The sequence below is a fragment of the Neolamprologus brichardi genome, chromosome 7 (assembly GCF_056152115.1).
Source record: "Neolamprologus brichardi isolate AB-2024 chromosome 7, ASM5615211v1, whole genome shotgun sequence".
NCBI classification, from domain to species: Eukaryota; Metazoa; Chordata; class Actinopteri; order Cichliformes; family Cichlidae; genus Neolamprologus; species Neolamprologus brichardi.
In genome coordinates, this window is record NC_142110.1 from 49,481,400 (window position 1) to 49,500,093 (window position 18,694).

Here is an 18,694-nt window from a genome sequence, read left to right on the forward strand (position 1 = left end):
ATTTGGCTAATGGCAAATTAGTAAGCTAACACAACGGGCGGTTTTTTAAAACGTTTGCTACACCACATTTTGATGTGCTAAAGGTAAATAAATTGGTACAAGGCGTGACCGGCTGTTTCTTAGTTCACTTCGGACTTACTTCAGCTAGCATTAACCATTGACAGTTTCACAGTAGCATAACTGTCATTTGACAGTCAAAAGGTATATTGTATATTAAAGCCAAATTTTTATCAATAAATGCTACTCGTTTGCTCACTCGTTACTGGGATTAGCTGCCATTTACTGCATTATACCACTAGGGGCACCGCTTCACCAATTCCACTAATTTATAATACAACACCTCATTCTCAAAAAGAGCTAGAAAAAACTCTTTATTATTGTATTTATTTGGCTGAATATTCTTTCCTTAGAAGATGTTGAAGGGAGCGTTTTTGCTGTTTTTTCCTAAAACAGACTCATTTAAACACACTGAGTCAAATACTGTGGAACTAAATCACTCATGTTTTTCCTAGAAGCGATTCACACAAACAGCTTACTTTTGCTGTGTACATGTACATGCTGACGAGAGATTCTGGAGAAATCTGCAATACTTTTAATGGAATTATTGAATCGGGGTCATCCTGTCTGGAGAAGTCATGGGTCATGGATATAAGGACACACAACCACACACAGCTCCGAGCCGCTTTAGCTGTATTAGCAGGGTTGGGGATTATTGTTTCGAAGGACACACACAACACACACACAGATAGCCATGAGATTTAAGGGTCCCATCATGTGGAAATAGATTTTGATTTAAGTGATTGTCTCTGTGTGAAGGTTTCTTTGTGGGTTTTGAAGGAGATACAAAGATATAAAGTTGTGTAGGTGTTGAGCACAGTCTTTAATAAGAAAGAATATAAATATGCATCCATCCTTGTGTTTCAGCCACAAGCACTTGCTGATATATCTTTTTCAATGTGGCTTTATGTTTGTGATTCTTAGTCTTATGGTGTAGTATATCACTAGCAAAAAATTTGCATTTTTCAGTCTTTTTCTTTTTTTAAAAGTTGTTCAAATAGACAAGCAAAATACAGCAATAAGAAACATATAAGCACATAAATTCCCCACTAATTATGCTGGACAAGATCTATTTGAAAGGTCTGATATTTCAGACACTTCTAAAGGGTTTCATCGAATAAGGAGGACATGAAGAAAAACGTACAGACATCTTTCTGTCTCCACTGCAAAGTTGCTATCAGTAAATATGATTTTTGTCTCTGGTATTCTCTATGAAATGCCATGTGTTCTTTAGCAGAGTGCAGGATGGGGTGGTTAGAGGGGATTGGATGGCGTGGAAAGTGGGTCTTGTGAATGTAGGTCTTTGAAACAGTGTGTGTGTGGGTAAAGCAGGCTTACAGTAGTAATCCTCTTCACAGACACCCATCTGACTAGCAACAGGACGGGACCCAGACAGACAGACACACATGCCTCACGCATATACGTGTTTGTTAGAAGGAAATCTGTTTTGGTTTGCCCTGTTTTGAGAAATAGGCTGTTAATGTGCCAACATCTCCAAGTGCATGCTCGATACACCCCTCTGATATCTGAAGATGTCTAAGTGAAGTTGCAATCTTCCAGTAAAGTTTTAATTTCCTTAGGTGTGGCACCAAATTCTTCTGCGATTGTTTTAATGCTGCATTCTTTTTGTTTTTATCAGCCCTTTAAATAAAGTTGCGCCTCCAGGAAACCGGACCCTCTGTTGACTTTATTGGTTCCTGAAGTTTGTCATTAGGGCTTCCTGGCTGTGATGTCATCAGTTTCTTAATGACAGAGAGGAAGAGGGACATTCATCCCCCAAATAACTCAGGAAAAACAGACAATTTTAAAAGGCATAATGAGCCCGTTGGAGCACGGACAGTGAGTTATGGCTCTGTCACTGTCTGACTCATTTCGTCTGGGGAGGGAAATGCTTTTAAGATCCGTGGCACAACATCAAAGTCCCTCAGTAATATAAAGTTAAGCCACTGTTGACTTTGGGTGTAATGAAGACAGAATCAAATTAGATGGGTTTTAAAGAATTGACATGTGGATCCATTCAAATAATCTTATTTGAATTATGCACTGAAAGGAAACATGGATGAATGAATGAGACCACCACAACTCCAAAGTAAGACCGGACAAGAAATATTATTTGTATTTGTTTTTTATTATTATTTTGGCATTTCTTTGTTTTGCATTTATATTAAGCAAAGTGCATCTTATTTTTTTTCTCATCAACACATTGCACAATACATAAATAATGATGCATATAAAACGTCTTCATATTTACAATTAATAATATATTTATATATAACATAAAATACATTTTTTTCGCTTCTTTAATTAAATCCTAGTCATTTATTAAACAAAAGTCCCGTCAGAATTTTAGACTTTCTTCTTCTTTTAAATCCTTTTTTTCCCCCGTGGAGAGAAGGGAAAAAAAAAAACAAGGAACGTGGGTGTAGTCCGTTTGTGAGGGCTGTTGAAGAAGAGGGGGAAGGCTGCTGCTGCTATCGGGTGTTAAAGATGACTTCAAGCCAGCACGGGCAACTACTGATGAACTGTCTGGTGTAGCACTGTCCCCAGCCTTTCACAAAGCTTATCTGCACTGTGAAGCCTGTGCGAGGCTGCTGCGTGAACTCGTGATCGTTGGGCCTCTGCAAGCTGCCGGCCTTGTCATAGTCAAAAGCTTTGATGGAAAATCCGGGGAACACCTTGTGCACCAGTAGCGTGCGCGAGTCCGGGTTATCCAGTGTGGCCGACTTAATGAAGATGGGATAGCAGCTGCGGTTGTAGACCCACACCCCGTCCGGCTCGCGCGTCAGCTGGATGCCATAGCCGATCTTGGCCCGCACCATCTGCACCAGTGGGGACTTGTTTTCGGAGCAGAGCTGGCCCAGGCAGAAGCCGTTCCCCTGAGGTAGATCATAGAAGATGTCCAGAGAGGGCTCCTGGACCGAGTAGAGGCGCCCGACACGAGTCTTCTCCTCCCAGTATGCCACCACGCACCAGTGGGCCCGCTCGCCAGACTCCTGCAATGCCAGGGAATCTGAAAGGAGAAAAGAGTCAAGAGAAGGAGAGGGTTAGATTCGAGAAAACACGATGACACTGAAACATTAGGCAATAAAATACTCGAAAGGAGAGGAGAGTAAAGAGGCATAAAACCAGAAAAGAACAGTGTTTTATAAACATGCCAGCTAGTAAAAGTAGATCAAGAGGTAAAGAAAAAGTCAACTATGTCGAGGAAAAACACTCCCAAAACGTATTAAAACGTTGCTACTTCAGAACAGTTTCTTCCTCATTCCCTGTTTGGGAAATGGGGAATTTGCTTTTGTCAAGAGCCAAAGCTAAACTGTCATCCTCGATTTCTGCCACACAGGAAAACCATGTTGGAATTCCTGGACTTCAGACAAGAAAAGCAACTCTGAGACACTGGCAGGCAAGCGTCCACACGCAGTACAATATTTATCTAGGCATTAAATGCTTATCTTCTGTCTGGCTCGCTGTATTTTTGTTGCGGCGTGGCCAACAATGTGCTGACGTCAACTGACTGTCCGATCGTCTCCCCGTCTCTCTCTCGATGGCAACGAGCTTCACCCCACTGGAGGAAATGATAGGAAACCGTCTTCGAATTTTTGCGTGACGGAGATTAACCTGAGATGGCAAGAGGAACTGGAAGGCTCCATCTCCCGTAAACACGTAAACCGTGTTTCGCTGACGAGCAAGGCGGGCTGTTAACTCTCAGAAACCTCCCAGTTGTCTGAATCGTTGACAAGCTAGGCCTCTGCAGTCTAAAGTTTCCCTTGAGCGTAAAAAAAAGTGTAGCGCTGGCCACGCTCCAGTTTCCAAACTCCCCCCCCACACCACCCTTTAGAGTGCCTCCTGCGCCATGCCTCGCGCCCCCTCGCCACCCTCCCAACCCTTCATATCTCTATTCCACAGAAATCTGGCTTCCAGCTACTCCCAGAGAGAAGAGTGGGAGCCAGTCAGGCGCAAGGGAAATAGAGGGAGACAGAGAAGAGAGGGCGAGAGGAAAAGAAAGAGGGGGTGGGCAGGGGAGGGAAGGCTTTTCACATATTTTGACTGTTACTTTTGCAACTTTGTTTCCTCTCGTGGTTTTTTAGGAGCCTCCTGCGCCTTTGGGGGGGGGGGGTCATCGCATAATTGCCTCAACTTCTATCTAACTGTTCGGCCATCTTTTATACTTTCCGTCTTCCTCACACACATACACATTTACAAAATGAGACATGCAAAGGTTAAAAAACAGTTTGCAAAGGGAAATAGATATGAAAAAAAAATGGACAGAGCCCCTCTCAGTTGCAACCATCCTTCCCATTCAACTCCACAGCCCCCCACCCCCACCCCACCCCCCCTCTTTCTTTAATCTGGCAGTAGCTGTGAATGTAACCGGTAATTTGGAAGGTCCCGTCTGAGAAAAACTGCAACATTAATGTGGCAGGATCTGTGCTGGCCCAAGCCGACTTACCCCAGCCTGTCATTAGCCTTCATTAGAGGAGAAAAAAAAAAAAGAAAAAGGGAGACAAAGACAACACCGGGGGAAGAGACAGAAACAGGAGGAGAGAGAAGGGAGCACCAAAAAAAAAAAGGAGCATGCCTTCCATAAAACAAGAGCGGCTGAGCTCTTTGAAGTTGGTCTGAGCCGAGCCTCGGGGAGTTTATCGTAAATCCATCCTCGTGGGGTGCTGGGGGAAACTAAGTACCTAGCTGTCTACCTCAGGCCAAACTGGAGGAAACGAAAGGTTCATCTTTGAGATAAGAGACAGAAAGTGTCATCTGTATCTCAGGCCGGTGTCACACAGTCTTGCACGTACAGGGGCTGATGGGCAAAGAGGACCGAGTGGACTGGACTTTCTTAACAGCTGACAGCGGGTCTGCTGGCAGAGCTCACCTGTGGGGCCCTTGTGTGTTTGTTATTGCTGAGAGAGACAGGGCCTGGCGTCAGAGGTCATTAGAGCGGCTGCCTGTCTGAGCCTGTCATTGCAGCCTGAAAACACCCTGCTATTCAGGACTACACTAACTGCGTTTCACCCCCACCCTCTCCTTCCCCCATCTCCCTAGTCATCCTCCCCTCTCAGAAGCTCGCTCAGACTGCAGGTAAGCGAGAACCGCAGAGGAGAAAAGAGATGAAAGGATAAAACGTACGCAAGGCAGACAAACGGAAAGGGAACTTATAATAGACAGGCCAGGTAGCAAAGCAGCAGCAAAGTAGGATTCAAATCCTTTTATAGCTTAAAGCTGCACCACTGTATTTTTAAAAGAACACTACAAGTGCCGTCTTGCTGGACAGTTAAGTTAAGGCCTGATCCAAGCTCTAATAAACAGTGCATGCCACTCATAATCCAGCTCAAATGGCCCTCACAGGTAAACAAACACCAACTTTCACTGTTCGGCAAAGCAGCAGAGCCGAAACCAGCCGAGATCCTTAGGGTGCCGCCTCAGGAAGAGTATGTTCGCAGGTTGTCCTGACAGCAGATGAGCTTACACCTCATACTGATGAACATTAAATGAACAGACACATACACATATATTAATATAGGTGAAAGACACACTCTTTATCTGTAGGCCCCCATATTGATGTGCCTTGAGCGTGAGGCGAGACTCATTTAAACTGATTTAAATTTTTAACACATTTTTTGCGAGGTGTCTGCCAGTCTGCCTCCTCGCGTTACCGTCTGACACTATTTCAGGTGCGTCTGGTGTAGGTGCGTGCGAAGCTGTGCCGTCAGAGCGCCTGTCCTAGCGTGTTTCCATCAGATACGGTCTCTGAAATGCTCCGAAGGCTGTCTTATTCTCTCGTCTGTGCATCCGTCTGCCCGTCCAAGTCTTAGCCCCGGCCTACCCCCACCTGCTCGTCTGCACCCTGTCCTTTCAGGCTACTTCATCACTGGAGATAAGCTGGCTAGCTAGCAGCCCTCAGGCCATCTGTCACCCCAGCCCTTTATGTTCTGCCCCTGTCTGCTGCTCTGTCCCATGGGGTCCACATGTAACCCCCCACCCCACTATCCCCAAATAGAAAAACAGTTTTCATGCTAGTTTACTAAGAAGAATGCCAAAATGATGCTGCAGGATGTACGGGCTAACGTGACTACTGGTTATGAGCAAATCAGCATATTTCTAGCTGTATTTTTTTTTCTTCAGTTTTGGTATTTAATGCACCATCAGCTTGGAGATAAGTCCGCTGCAGCATATGAGGAAATTATAAATACATGTTGTTAAATAAACATCCCATGCAGAGCAGCATTTTTAGCACATAATAGCAGATTTGGCAAATGGTCAGGGTGTTAGCTCCCCTGTGGTTTTTAATGGTCCCCAGGCTTAAAGAGCGGACGCCACGCTAGCTGAGACAATTGGACTCAGTTTGAAGGGAGGAGGGGTGGAGTGGGGGTGGCAGACTAGGTGCTTCTCTTACACAGTCTGCAAAGGTTAATCATTACCTCTGTCTGACTCCACACACACACACACACACACCAAGTTGTTTCTATTCTTAGAAGTCAGCACTGTCACAGAATTACACATTAACGCCATCATGGACACACACAAAAAAACCCTCCAACCTTCTGTTCTGAACTACACTTTCAACATCTGCAAATAGTGAGGAGGCTCCTGAGAACCGTCTCGCATCGATCCCTGAGAGCTATGTGTGTGTGTGTGTGTGTGTGTGTGTTTGTGCTTGTCTCAACTCAGACGTGTAATGACCCTGTCGTCATCACACACACACAGAGCGCAGCTGAAAACAGGAATGAGGAAGACATAAAGGATACAACACCACTGGGGTGGGGGAAAGGGCCCTTCACGGTGCCTTATTTTCCAAGTCAACACCCTCTCTCAAGCAGGGGGGAAAGTCTATCCCAGAGGTCAAGGGTCAACCTTGAGGCATTCCTTTTGCTCTCTCTGCCATGACGTATATGCTCAAGCCTGTGTGTTTGTGTGTGTGTGCGCCTGAAAGCCTGGCATTTCTCACTCTGTGTTCACAAAGAAATGTAGTCTCATTGATTTTAGTGTAATCAACAGCAAACTTTCCGCCTTCTCACAACTACTACTGGCTGATCAGCTCACTTTTTTCACCGCAAGAGACAGAAATGTCAGCTGTTCTGCGTGTTACCGTTGTCTCACATTAGCACAGACCACAGATTATAGACAGTATACAGTCTGGCTGGCGTTTCTCAAGTGCTGAAAGACAACGACCAAGTCTACACTTGTTTGTGATTGATTACTTGTTGTGCAGCAGAGCATGCAGCCATTAACAAAAAAAAAAAGCCATTAACTTGGGCTAAATTATGTTATTTATCAACTCAATTGCACTGTTTCTTCAAAGAATACAAACTCAAGCTAACACTGCAAAAACAAGAAAGCGAAAGAAGATGAGAAAATGAAAATCCTGCAAGTCACCTGCATTACCCACAATGCATCTTGACATTTCTCGGTAAGTCCACACTGATGCTACGTCAAGCCATTTATAGAAGTGGCATAAGTAAGGGGGGGGGGGGGGTGCAAATGTGCAAAAATGACTAATGCGGCCATTTTCACCGTGCATCAAGCAGTGAAACTACTTTTACTGCTTTAAGTGTCCCATTGTGTCTGTCGAATGCCACCATTTGCAAATAGAGAACGAAGAAGAAGAAATGATGCACCAAAAGGCAGAGTAGGAGAAAAAAAAGAAAGAAAGGAAGACAACTGAAAGGCGGTGGGTTTAGTAGCAGACAGAGGAAGTGGTGCTTCAGAGTGGCAGGTTGGGTACGATGCAAAGTCTTACTCCCCGCCCCCTAGCTCAGGAAACATAAATAAGCCCCGATGGCAGGAAAACCACCAAGGGGAGTGGCACGGTTTCGCTATCAACAGATCTGACTCCTTGCAGAAACACAGATAGAGAGAATGAGTTGCAGACACGCCATCTCTAACATGAACCATCCAGCCACGACGGAGGGGGGAGAGAGATAAGGAGAAGAAATGTTGCATGCCTCCCCCCCAAAATGTCTCCATCTATGGTATAATTTTCTCTTGAGTGGACGTTCCTGCCGTAATTACACGATCCGCATGTCTCGAAGTCGCTCAGGCGTGGTGTTCTCCGCGGCTTGTGACAAAACACAGGGCCGTTTCGTAATGAAACGGGACGGCTGGCGGCTTCCATCTGGATCCACATTATCACTAAATTGCAGCACAATACTTTTTTCCACTCAAGGACACCCTTGTTTCCGTGTTACACCTCCTCCCTGCTCCTGCTGAGTTATTATTCCAACACTTCATCAAGCTGACCCCAACACACACACAGCCACTCCCTGCAGCCCAGATTTCCCAGGGTGACAGGACAAATAAACACCAGCTAGTTGGCTACAAGGTGCCAGGCAGACTGCAGTGATGTCATCGGCTCACTTTTTGCAAACGCACAGGTCGAGAGATTACCCGCAGGATCTGTATCTCAGGAGCCATTTATACACACAGACACAGACAGATGGACAGACAATAACCTGCATTGTTGTGGCACAGAAAGAGAGAAAAAACACCGTGGGAACTAAACAGCTAGCAGAGCCAGTTGCATGTGATCAGAGGTTTTTGTTGCATTCTTACTCTGTTATTAATCGTCATACACCTCTACGCGTCTGCGAGCGAGCATGCATGTGCGTGCACTTTTGTGTGTGTGTGTGGGGGTGAGGGTGGTTGTGCCAATGCTCAGGATAGAGATGTGGCTACCGACAGAGTTTGGGCCTGTCACCAAGATGAAGAGAGACAGAGCGAGAGGGAGAGACAAATACACACCCCTCCACTCTGAGTACACAAAAGACAAACCGGCTACATGAATGAGCAGGCGGGAGGGTGGAGACGGCAGTACTTTGTGTCACACTAGAAATTTCACACACACACACACACAGGTTTACAGGCATGTGTCTCCACTTATTTCCATTCCTGTTTTTATCCAGTTAAAGACGGCTTCTATCCCTTCCTTCCTCTTTCCACTTCGCACGCTCTGCCTCTCTCTTTCTTTCCCTCGCCTCCCTCCTTCATTCATATCTTCATACATTGAGGTAATGTCAAAATCCACTTCCACAGAGTGACTGCAAACCAAAACAATGTTCATCTTGTTCTGGGCTTCCCTCCAGCTTTGGCTCATGGCCAAATCTGCATGGGCCTCTTTTCAATCAACGGGCTCAGCAAAGGTAGGTAAATGTTTTCAACTGCAAGCGATGCTGCGAGAGGACAGGGAGCGTGTGAAGCTTCGCAAAAACTAGACACGCTTTCCTCTTCTTCCCCTTCTCTTTCCACCCCCCACCCCGCACCTCTCTATCCTCTGCTGTCTGTGTGCGCTGTTTTTTCGATTTGTGCAGCATAATGACACAGGGTGGGGAACAGAGGACAGCCAAAACCAAAATTAAATCCCTTGCCAAGAGGCGGTTTGGCTGCCGCGCAAGGAGAGGAAGTGGGGAGTAATGAGAGATCCTGGCCCGGCACGGGGCGGCCCAGCTCTGCTCGGCTCAACTCGTTGGCTAACGCACAGCCTCCAAAATTACAGAGAAGAGAGCAGAGGAGCCGGCCACCTCTCTCTCTGCCTCTCTCCCTCTCCACCCAAAGCCGCCATCTTCTTTCCCTCTCCATTCCTTCCTCTTACTGTTCAGGCAAAGGAGAAATTTAAAAAAAGAAGAAGAAGAAGATCTAACCAAAATGGAATGAAGGTACAACCAAAACAGAAACCCTGTTACGGTCAGGAAAGTGCGAATTCGCTCTACCGTAATGAGTGCCGCACGCGTTTCTCTCATAGTTTAAGGAAAACAAATTTTCAGTTACTCTCTTTCTCCCTCATTCAGTGCACTCCACTGTTTGTTTTCCGTCAAGATGAGGCCTCAGCTGCCTCCCTGTCCGCTCGCCTTTTCCTCAAAGACATGAGGTCATATCCTGCGCAGCCCTTTCCTCTCCCTGCTAACCCAAACAAGGCAGGAATGCTGAGGGAGACTGAGGGTGCTCTGTTTCTGAGCTGAGCTCCTAATTGCTGGAGGTTCTTTTGCAAAAAAAAAAAAAAAGTAAGATGCCGTCTTAGGTATTTAATACTTCATACCAAACATACAGGCCTTATCTCGCCCTCGGTTTGCACCAAAAATGGGCCGTTTCTCTGGGACCTTCAGCATGACAGCAGAACTAGTTTGATTTAATGAGCCAAGGTGCCAGGACTAAATTTAATCTCTGATGAAGGTTAAACCTCCAGCCGATTCACTGGATGACTAATTGACTGACTACAGGGCTGGCCGACTGTCTGTCGAGTGAGGTGACTGGTTGGTGGTATAAGAATACAACTGGACCTAAATTTAACCTGCACTGGGAGGAAGCGCCTGTGTGACAGTCGGCCATGCGCCAGGGCTCACACCAAGTCATTCTATCTGCCCGCCTGTGTGTATGTGTCGAAAACTGTATGTGTGTGCGTGTGTGCATGCGTACATGTCACCACAGCAAGACAGGATCCTGTTACACATAGGCACTCCGGGTCAGTCCCCAATGGCACCAACAGGCATGCCACCGACACACAAACAACACTATACATCCCAGAGAGTGGGAACATCAACAGTGGTGGCCGGTAACTTGACTTTAAAGAAGGCTTTAACAATAAAGTGCAGAAAGCTGACAGTTAATGTCTGATCCAGACTTCCATATCTTCAAATTCACACGTCACGAATCCAAAAACTCACAACCAACAACATATTGCAAGCCTCTTTAAACTTAACAAAATGAATGATTGGCAATGTGAATGCTACCTGATCTGCTCATAAACTCAACTGAATGCACTATATGGCTTTTAACGAGTTACTTAACACCCTACAGATTCATAACTCAGAGTCCAGCACCCTCTTAACCCTGGCCTGCTCTCCATTTCAAAATCTCTCTTTTTGATCTCTCTCTTCTGTTCTTGGTTCAATCCAAACCCCTGATCCAAGCCCTCACTCCCAGCTCAAACAGAGATCAGCACCCCGACACCCAGCTCCAGGCCTCCAGCCATCGACCCCTCCTCCTCTCCTTTTCCCTCCTCTCTACTCTGTTTCAAGCTGATGACGTGAGCCAGCGAGAGGAGCTTTGGAGCTGGTAGCCTGGCAGGCAGCCTAGTTTGCATTTGCGCTTGTCGCTGTCACAGCTCACTTAACTCCTTCCTGCCTGGATGGCTTTTCCTGCAGAGAAAGAGCCTCCTCTTTCCCGACTCTGATGCCCTTTGGTCAAGCTTCTGCTCTCGCCTCAGGTGCAGTTGCGCATTAGATCTACAGCTCGAGCCTTCTCCTACAGACAACGAGCACTTAATTACTGCACTACAACGCCAAAGCAGAGAAGAAGTGGCACAACTCTTGCTCACTCCCAAGTCTTTCCCACTCTCCTTCCCTGAGAGCCACCCTCCTCTCCCTCTCTGTAAATATGTCTGGAGAAGAACATAAAAAGGGCAGAGTGAGTGAATTAGAAGGTCAGCAGCGGGCCTCTGGGAGAGCCATGTTTCTTTTGTCAGAGCCCCAGAGGGAGGGAGCAAAGAGGGAAGCAGGGAATGAAGGAAGGGAGGGAGCGAGAGGACGAATGGATTAGCCATTTTTTTTCTTGGCTTGCCAGGGAAATCATGAGGGCAGAGCACTGGAGCCACCCCGCCTGGCCTTTTCTACCTCTAATGCTTTTTACTGAGGAGACCCATTCACTGAAACACTGCCATGTCACCCTCGCCAGGAAAGAAAACAGGGGTAGGAGGAGGAGGAGGAGGAGGGGTGGCATGTATACTTCACTGAGGGAGGGGAAAAAGAAAGGGAGGGGAGTACGAGGAGGCCTGTTAAGACTCCACTTCTTGGGTTTCACCGCTTGAACTGGGCCTAAAATGTGTCTTTAGTTAATGCACACTGGGCCTACTTTAGTGTCCATCTGATGGTCTGGCAGAGGAGGCGGAGGAGAGTAGAGACTGATTTTTAGGTTCTCTGTTCCTCTAACACACACACAGGCAGACAAGCAGGCTAACCCCACCACCACCACTAAACAAAGGAGGGGGGTGGAACGGGCAGCGAACACCAACTGACATAAAACAGGCTTTAAAGGCCCGGTAATGAGAACCATCTGAGGCCAAGGAAAGCAGAGAAAAGCACAGAGCAATCTCAGGCAAACGGCGAACAAACTCTTTCTCTCTCGCGAACACCCATCTTAGTCTGGAGTCTGCGGATGGGGGGCAACGGGCAGGGAAGGCGGCGCTGCCAGAGGGAGATTATGCGGGAAACGCCGAAGAAGCTCGAAATACATCCTGCCAGGGAGGTTGAAGAAAGAAAGACGCCTGTGTCTCACTCTTATCCCCACAGAGCCCGAAGGAGGATCTAACAAATACGTCCCCTGTACGCGCAAACACACCCAAACAAACACTCATGTCTGTCGAAGCCAGCTTTTTTCGCTCGCATTTTTCCTCCCTCAATACCACACACACAGAACATATTCTTCTCCAAACAACGCTTGAGCGTGTTTGTCTTCCATTACAACACAACACGGAAAGGGGATGAGAGGGAACGGGGAAGGAAAAGGAGAAGAGTGGAGCGTTGTTCAAAGAGCCAGGAGGGAGGAATTTATGTGGATGTGGGAGAAATACGCCGCCCTCCTTCAACGGCTTTTTTTATTACAGAGGGGAAGCAGGGGCCCCCACAATCACCGCCTCCATCATCGCAAGTATGGAGGGAATACGTGTGGTTGTTGGGAAGAATCAATAGAAGAGGAAAAGGAAGACATAAGTGGAATGGATTGGGAGAAAAAGAGCAGAAAATGGGTAATAGTAGGAATATTTACCTGAAAGCCCCACAGGGGCCGAGTAAGTCGTTCCTCCAGTTTCACTGGATGAAGGTCCAGAGTCTGGAGAATCTAATGGAGAAAGACAAGAGTTTGAATGAGTGTGTGTGCATTTACATGGCAGTGAGAGGAGACAGCACAGCAGCAGCTGCGAGGCCGTCAATCACTCTGGTGAAATCAATGCCTAATGAAGACGCTGACGACGAAGCTCGCACCCTCACACATACGCACAGGAGACTTACAGCGGAGCGCTTCTCACACCCCTGATAATCCCCCATAATCCACTGCTTCAGGAGGAACGTTAGCCCGGCTTCCCCTGCACAGACGAGCTGCTGATCCGAAAAGAGGTGTATTCTTTCTGCTAACGACTGAGCGGAGGGTTCAGTCTGGGCACGATAAACCCCGCTCAATAACCCAACATTACACGACCGCTCTGGGTCTGAGTAGACCGGGCTTGTGTAAAAGATCTGAATGTCAAACCGACATCGGAGTCTTCACGCCAAAAAGCAAACAGAGCTGTCAAAAATGCAAAAACAAGCCTCGAAATCATTTAGTGGGCTCAAAAAGTTGCTTATTCTAAATGTTCTTCATGGTGAACCAGCAGATGGGCACAATAGAGAGAGAGAAAACTAGACCTGCTCTCTCCTTCGCTTTGCATTTGAATGCTTAACTCCCACTAAGACTTGTAATGTAGACTAGTTTCAACACGACACCTGAATGGAGCTTCAACAAAACCACAGCATGTGCTGGGAGAGGGCTAGGACCAATGCAGACTGCTGCTGGTAGCTTGGGATTTATTAATGATATATTCCTTTTGCGTCAACAATGCTCACCACCACAGTATGGAGCGGTGGTCAGCGCCACTCTCACTGAAGTGTAAGGTCAGTGAAGTTTTCCCAACTCCAAAGCACGCGCTCTGACTGCTCAACAAGGCGCCAAAAAGCGTTATATTTATTTGCACCTACAGAAGTAATCCACATATGGCAAGGAGTGCTATTGTGTTTCTGCTGAAAGCAGCTGACAGAGAGCCAACCAGAGCGGTTTCGCTGCTCCCTTCCCACCCCGGCCCGTCCAAACGCAGCCCATGCTGCTGCGGTCACGGTAACGAGATGCACGGGCATAACCCGAGCCTGCCTCGCTTTCACCGGCTGCCAACGGCCTTGCCCTGGTCTCCCGGGCTACAGTTCACAGCTGACCACAGGGCTGAGGTGGGGGGGCATCAGAGAGAAGGAACTAAACAGTGTGTGATTTATATTCCCCAGAGCTGAAACAAGGTAGCGTTTTATGTCAGGCCTGTTTTCATATTGACCGCCACTGCTGGAGTGGGCAGGCACCATGACACGCATAACCCCCCCCACCCTCACCCACTTCCTGCTTGCTGGAATCATAAAACCATCATCATAAAATTCATTCCCCTTCCGCTCCGTGCAAATTATTTAGCAACGTCCAATCGTCCACCATGCAGATTTCTCTGAATGTCATGAGGATTTACCACATCCTCGGATAAACCAAACACACAGAGAATTCTACAGAAAACTGTAATGACGTCCAGCTACGTGAACAAGCTGATGACTGACAGTTCCCTGAGGCGGTAGGGAAAAACCCCTGGCTTTTTTTTTTTAATTTAACTTTTTTGCATGATAAGCTTATTTGTCCCGTGTGCATACAAGTGTGTGTGTGCACTCTCCACCACGCTGCAGTGTTTTATTAATACTTCTTTCACCCTACTCTGCCAATAAGGAGACGTGCAGACAGACACGGGTCGTCTCCAAGTAACCACAACCGCAGCTACGCGGACTTAACGCAACCGAACGAGGAAAGAGAGCAGCAGGTACGCTCCGCAGAGGCGTAAAACTGACACATCTGTTTGCACGCACACATTTTCTGTGGGTTTTTCTTTTTTTTTTTTGGGGGGGGGGGATTTAATTCCTATTCAGGCTGGTATGAGTTGTATAATCATTTCCTTTGTGTGCATCCAGCTTGCTTTTCCTATTTACATTCTTGTTTCCTTTCATCAGGGGAAAGTCTCCAACTGAACTCGTACGGAGACGCCACTGCAACTCCACAGGGCAGACTTCACATCAGCTGAGTGTTAAGCACTGAGGACTGAGCTGCGGCTTTTTTTTGTTTTGTTTTGTTTTGTTTTTTTCTTTCCAACACTTTAGATCAACCCTACTTGTATTTAACTTTTTGAAAAACGCTCTTTAAGGACAACATCACTGCTAAAGCGGTGATGACAAAGACGGAGGGAAGGAGGAGGGGGGCTTTGAAGAACCGCAGCTGCAGCTGCAATGACTTCCTATTGTTTCCACTCACTCAAAGCCACTTTCTCCTCTTCTCCTGACTAACTGGCTGGCTGGTCGCCTAACTGGTCATTGTTTAACTCCTGCACTTGTAGACAGCAAGATGATGAGCAAACGAGCAGAAAAACAACACAAAACACAGAGGACGGGATGGGAAATTATGTAGATCTCACACTATTCTAGCTACAGTGTGAAGTTTAACACACTGAAAACTGACTTTTGCCTTGTTTGACATAACTTGATGCCACTTTCCTGAACAGAGGAAGAGAATGACAGCAGGAGCGATGTGTGGAGTGAAGTGCACAATTAACACTGTTGCAACAGTTACGCTTTAGATGTGGAAGAAATTACAACAGAGCCTCTCTTCTGTTCTGTAAGACATCAAACCGGGAAATGGGGACAGTGACACCCCCAGCTATACACACACAGACACACACTAGAGACACACAAGCCCTCACCCTCATTCTGTTGATTAATTCAGCTGATAAAGACTGGCTGGCTCCAGAGACGCCGCTGTCTGTCTGTTTCTCCCTGTGCTGCGATTCACAAGAGATAGACGAACACACAAACAACCCCCCCCCCCCCCCCCTTTAGCCACGCACACACACACACAGGAACACACAGGCTGCCCCCGGTGATGTGCCAGTCAGTCAGTCTATAGCTGGTGTCTCAACTTTGTACTGCCTTGCCCTGGCTGTCAGCCATGCTGGAAATGGCTAGCCAGTCAGCCAGGCGTGCCACTCCACTGCTATCATAAATCACAACATAACATGGAGCCATTTCCTACACACACACACGCACTGGAGAGGCACAGACAACACAAACATTCATAAATGCAACATAGCCTTTTAGATGGAAATGTTATGCAAAAACAAATGCGCTTCTGGCAATAACATGAATGCATATATTTATGCATGAACAGCAAGCTCACCTGGTGGTTTAAGATAGTCCATGGGATAGCGGGAATATGGTGGAGGAGGAGACTCTGTATGGAGAAAAAAAAATGAGTACATGAGGGAAAAAAAGGAAAAACAAGGGAGAGATCGAAACTTTATGATAAGATTTGTCATTTTTCAGGGGGGGAAAGATTTGTGTCTGTCAGCTCCGCCTGGAGAGGCAGGCTGAGAGGCCGGCTGGGCGGCTATTGCCTTTCATTGGCAGGCAGATAAACAGGGGGGGGGCCGCCTGGCGCCAGAAGGGCCACTATCAGCGTCTAGGACAAACTGAGATACGGGCCTCTTTTGGCCCGGGACGCCAAGCAAACGCGCGCACTCAAGCGAGCGAGCGCGTGCACGCACATACACACAGAGACCCTGGAAAAACTTCACTGTGGAAAGACTGGAAGACTGTAAAGCCCTGTGCACTTTGGAAATGCCATCTATGAAAGGTTTAAATAGCAGAAAGGCTTTGTTGTTGTTTGGAAAGCGCATATTTGAAGTGCCAAAAATAAAATAAAGCATGTTCTTTAAGTTTGGATACGGTTAGGATACATGTAACCGTTTTTACAACACGGCCAATCAATCAATTATTATTTTAGTCAAATGACATGCCAAACTCGGATTTAATGCCGCCACACTTCCGAAAAGATGGGAAGGTGGAAGGGTGTGTGTGTGTGTGTGGGGGGGGGTGGTCTCAGCACGCTAGTTTGACCTTATGGAAACTCAACACAACTGTGCCAACAGAGGTGATGTCATTTGAATTAGGCTAATTAGCTCTTTAGGTAATTCTGACATGATGTCACAGCATCTAAACTTGAACTTGCTCTGAAATAAGGCCAGAGAATTCAAAATACTTGCTGCCAATAAACAGATAAATAAACAAACGTGTCTGTTTTCATAAAAATCCACAACTCACCGAGTTCACAGAGCCTGCTCATGTGGTGGGGATTGCAGCAAACAAGCTCTGGGTTTATTTTCCCGTAGGATTCACAGCAAGACAGCCTCTTCAACTCCGAGGAATGCCTGAGGTCCGGCCACCTGAACACTTTGTAGAGCAGCATGGGGAGAGAGTAAGACTGTTGACCCACTTTGGCGTCCACTTTGCTGGGCAGGAGCAAGCAGGGGCTGCGGGCACCCCCTTTGGACTCCACTGCCTGCAAAAGCACCTCCAATTGTTTCTCTTTGATCTTTTTCAGTATCGAGTGGGTCAACGCCTTCAATTCAGCCTCCGACCCTGCGTTGGACTTGGCCACCTTTGTCGTTTTGCCCATGCAGCAGCCCCCGGAGCCATGCGTCCCTCTATCCGTTTCCCCGTCGCCCTCCACGGGCGCACGGCTCCTCCAGAGTCGCCGGACGAGCCCCGATCGTTTGGTCCTAAACATGCGGGACGAAAAGAGGGTTTCCCGGCTAAAAAACGAGCATTGTGTCCGCAAATCATGAAGATTCCGGGATCCGAGTCCAGGCGGTGATAAGCAGCCTGAGAAAAGACGGTGGAAAAACTGTGGTCTGGACAAGCAGAGGAAATCTGTAGCATACGCCAGTCTCTTTCGCCGTCTTCTGCAAACCAGATCACCAAAAAAAGCAGGCAGGGTTCACGGGACAGTTAACTTTTCCTCCGGGGATAAGTCACCATCACCTTCGGGAATTTAAGACTTGTGTCTGATGACGAAAACCTAGCAGAATGTGATCTTTAAAGCGAATGGGGGAGCAACCCTGCTGCGCGGAACCTAAATGTGTTACAATTTTCACTTGGTGATGTGCAACCCAGAGCAGTGAGCTGACCCCTTAAAAATTCTCCAGGCAGATTTTTCAGCAAATAAACACTGCCTTAGAAAAAAAGAACGAAAAAAGCTTTCTGCCAGTTCGCAGTAGCTTTGATTGAAATTACAGAACGTGGGGCCTAATTAAGCCTAAAATGTTATGGCAATTATCCCATGAAAACCGAAGCTCGCTGCCGTGTCTTCAAGAGCATTAATCCACAAAAATCCGTGATCCAAACTGCACAGAGTGCGGTTCTCCACCGGGCATGCGGAGGCTTTATTTATTTATTTATTTGTTTATCCGCTATCGTCCAAATATGCCAATCGTCTGCAGAGGATGTGGTCTGCCCGGGTTGAGATGAGCCAGGGAGCAAAAATCCAGGTCTGAATCTCTCACCCAAGTTCAGTTGCGTTTCTAAAGCCCGGAGAGCGAGAGAGAGAACACTCGTCCAGCAGCCGAGCGTTTCGACCTGTTTCAACACACAGGCGAACCTTTTCTTTTTTTTTCTGAGCGTTAAAATAATCCCAAACTCGTATCTCACGCGAAGTTTCCGTGGAAGAGAGAGCGAGCCGCTGACTGCGATCTCGAGGGGGAGTATGAGGCTCTCTGTAAATGAGGCGGATGGTTTGGGTGCCCTTGCTCCGTCTCCAGTCTCCAGTGCGCATTGACGCGCCCGGTCACGTGTGTGTCTAGACACCCTGTCGCTTAAAAGAAATGTGATTGTGTGTTGCGCAAACAACAGATCAAGCAGAGCCTGCGGCGCACTTACACACACACACACACACACACACACACACACACACAAACCTTTGAAAGGAGGAAAGTTTGGGGGCAAAAAGTTGCCAGAAGGGTAAAGTTGAGAAACTGTGACATGATATAAAGTCT

The 18,694-nt window shown here is 47.1% G+C and overlaps 1 protein-coding gene across 1 annotated transcript; it reads right to left on the reverse strand.

Annotated features, from left to right (window-relative positions):
* Positions 1-2,166: 2,166 nt before the first annotated feature.
* On the reverse strand, positions 2,167-18,490 carry smad7 (SMAD family member 7). Its single transcript, XM_006789045.3, has 4 exons — positions 16,965-18,490; positions 16,042-16,095; positions 12,808-12,879; positions 2,167-3,067 (listed from the first exon to the last, which is right to left on the reverse strand). The coding sequence occupies exons 1-4, from the start codon at positions 17,428-17,430 to the stop codon at positions 2,529-2,531; spliced, it is 1,131 nt and encodes a 376-aa protein (XP_006789108.1). The 5' UTR covers positions 17,431-18,490; the 3' UTR covers positions 2,167-2,528.
* Between the last annotated feature and the right edge of the window lie 204 nt (positions 18,491-18,694).

Coding starts and splice junctions, on each gene's coding strand:
- smad7 (XM_006789045.3), bottom strand. CDS start 17,430: ATGTTTAGGACCAAACGATCGGGGCTCGTCCGGCGACTCTGGAGGAGC. Junction 16,096..16,964: donor GAGCAGGCTCTGTGAACTCG/GTGAGTTGTGGA, acceptor TTCTCCATACAG/AGTCTCCTCCTCCACCATAT. Junction 12,880..16,041: donor GGACTATCTTAAACCACCAG/GTGAGCTTGCTG, acceptor TTTCTCCATTAG/ATTCTCCAGACTCTGGACCT.